We start from the raw sequence: 1,836 nt of genomic DNA, 5'->3' as shown, positions 1-1,836 counted from the left end.
ATGTATAATATCTTATATTTATAATATATGCTTCTATATATATATATATATATATATATCTAAATAGGCTGGTTTTCCTTGCACACATGTGGATAATATGCAAAAAATTGAGATAGACACAGAAGAAAATGTTGGTAATGAAAATGATCAACTTTTGGAAAATGAAATACAAAATAAAAGTGAAAAACATTTAGACCCAAGAGCAGGTAAAGTGGATGTGGAACTACCACAAATACCTTTTAATGCTGCAAAAATTGTTGAAATGCTGTCAGTATATCATTTTCATCCATCATCAAAGGCAAAATCACGAAGACACCTTTCAAGACTTCTTGAAGAGTATGTATATTGTGCTATTTTATCTTAATAATCTATCAAACTTTAATTTTTTTACATGTACTCTGAATTATACTTCTATTGTACAAAAATTACACTTTCAGATTTATGGAATTATCAGAGGGAAGAATGCCTTTTGGAATAAAAAAAGTTAGAAGATCAAATTTAGAGAAACAAGATTCGAGAAAAGAATCGAGAAAGGCTACATTACACCTCATTCAATTTGAGAAAAAATTGTTTTCTGACAATATTAATAAAAAACAAAAACGGAAAAGAAATGGAGAGGCCGTTGCTAGCGATATATCTTCTTGTGATAGCCTAAAAAATGAAGATCATTTAGAGTTGAATTCTATTATAGATATTATTGATTTAGAAAGTGAATCAATTGATTCAACTGTGAATATGATGTCCAATTTGCAAGATACAGATACAGATGCAGATATAGTGCCACTTAAGAAACGAAAGCGTAATTTAACATGTGATAAATTTGATAAAAATGTAATTATCGAAGACAAGGAGAAGCTAAAAACAAAACCTCATAAAAAATTTAATAAAACTAAGAAAATTAAATTGAGCCAGATAAATGATACATTCATGACACATAATAATGTAAAATGTAAACCAAAGAAAATGGTATTTCATGAGAAGCATACGTTCAGTAAAGATCAATACACTGTTATCTCACCAGCTTCAAAGGAAAGAAAATTACTTAAAGAAGCTACGAAACAAAAAAAATCTTTAGTCTTAAAAGAGACGTTAAAAAAAAATGTTTTACATAATGATCAAGGGATGCTGTTCAAAGATGTAAGTACCAATATTCTGATTTTATTTTATAATGGATATTTTTATAGAAATGCATTATGGAAATAATATATAAAACTATTTATTGCTTCATTACAGGAATTATCAACTCAGACAAAAAAACAAACTAATTTAAATAATTCTTTGGAAAAGAAAAAAGTAATCTTTAGTCTCTTTCGAAATACTGCGCAACATACATCGGAATATCTTCAGCAAGTTCGTAAAAGCCCAGCTATCCCCTTTGATGCAAACAAAAAACCGTTAACTAGTGTACTGAAGACAAGTCCTATATCGAGTCCACTCAATCCATTCTACAGAAACAAAATATGAGTTCAGAGAATTCTGATTTTTTAGAAAGTCCCCAACTTGTGTTGAAACCATTGATTTTGAAATTAATTGAATTGTTTAATGATGTAAAATAATAATAACATTCAAAAAATAATACAAGAATTATATTCAAAAAGATTTATTGGTTAGTATTTCTAGTGATATGATTGCAATATTTAGTTAATCGTATCTTTAATATATTGACTACGTTTACACGTCACCCCTAAAGGTGCATTTTCATGAGCCGCTAAAACCGATCGTTTGAGCGACAAAAAAGATCACGTGACGACTTTTGTCGCTGAACTCTACAGCGGTAACTTTTGTACACGAAAAAATATAGAAGCGGCAAAGTTAGAAGTTGAGAGACAGACTTCG

At 29.0% G+C, this 1,836-nt stretch overlaps 1 protein-coding gene across 1 annotated transcript in view; it reads left to right on the top strand.

Moving 5' to 3' along the window:
* The window catches only part of LOC115240083 (ribosomal RNA processing protein 1 homolog), a 3,487-nt gene extending 1,888 nt beyond the window's left edge, over positions 1 to 1,599 (top strand). The window contains exons 5-7 of the mRNA XM_029815054.1: positions 68 to 336; positions 438 to 1,137; positions 1,234 to 1,599. Of these exons, the coding sequence (XP_029670914.1) occupies positions 68 to 336; positions 438 to 1,137; positions 1,234 to 1,464 (1,200 nt within the window). The 3' untranslated portion in view covers positions 1,465 to 1,599. The remainder of the gene's footprint in view (positions 1 to 67; positions 337 to 437; positions 1,138 to 1,233) is intronic.
* Positions 1,600 to 1,836: the final 237 nt, after the last annotated feature.

Source organism: Formica exsecta, unplaced genomic scaffold (genome assembly GCF_003651465.1).
Source record: "Formica exsecta isolate Colony F162 unplaced genomic scaffold, ASM365146v1 scaffold403, whole genome shotgun sequence".
In the NCBI taxonomy this organism is placed as follows: domain Eukaryota; kingdom Metazoa; phylum Arthropoda; class Insecta; order Hymenoptera; family Formicidae; genus Formica; species Formica exsecta.
Note: the sequence above shows the minus strand (reverse complement) of the source record. Positions and strands in the feature narration are given on the sequence as shown.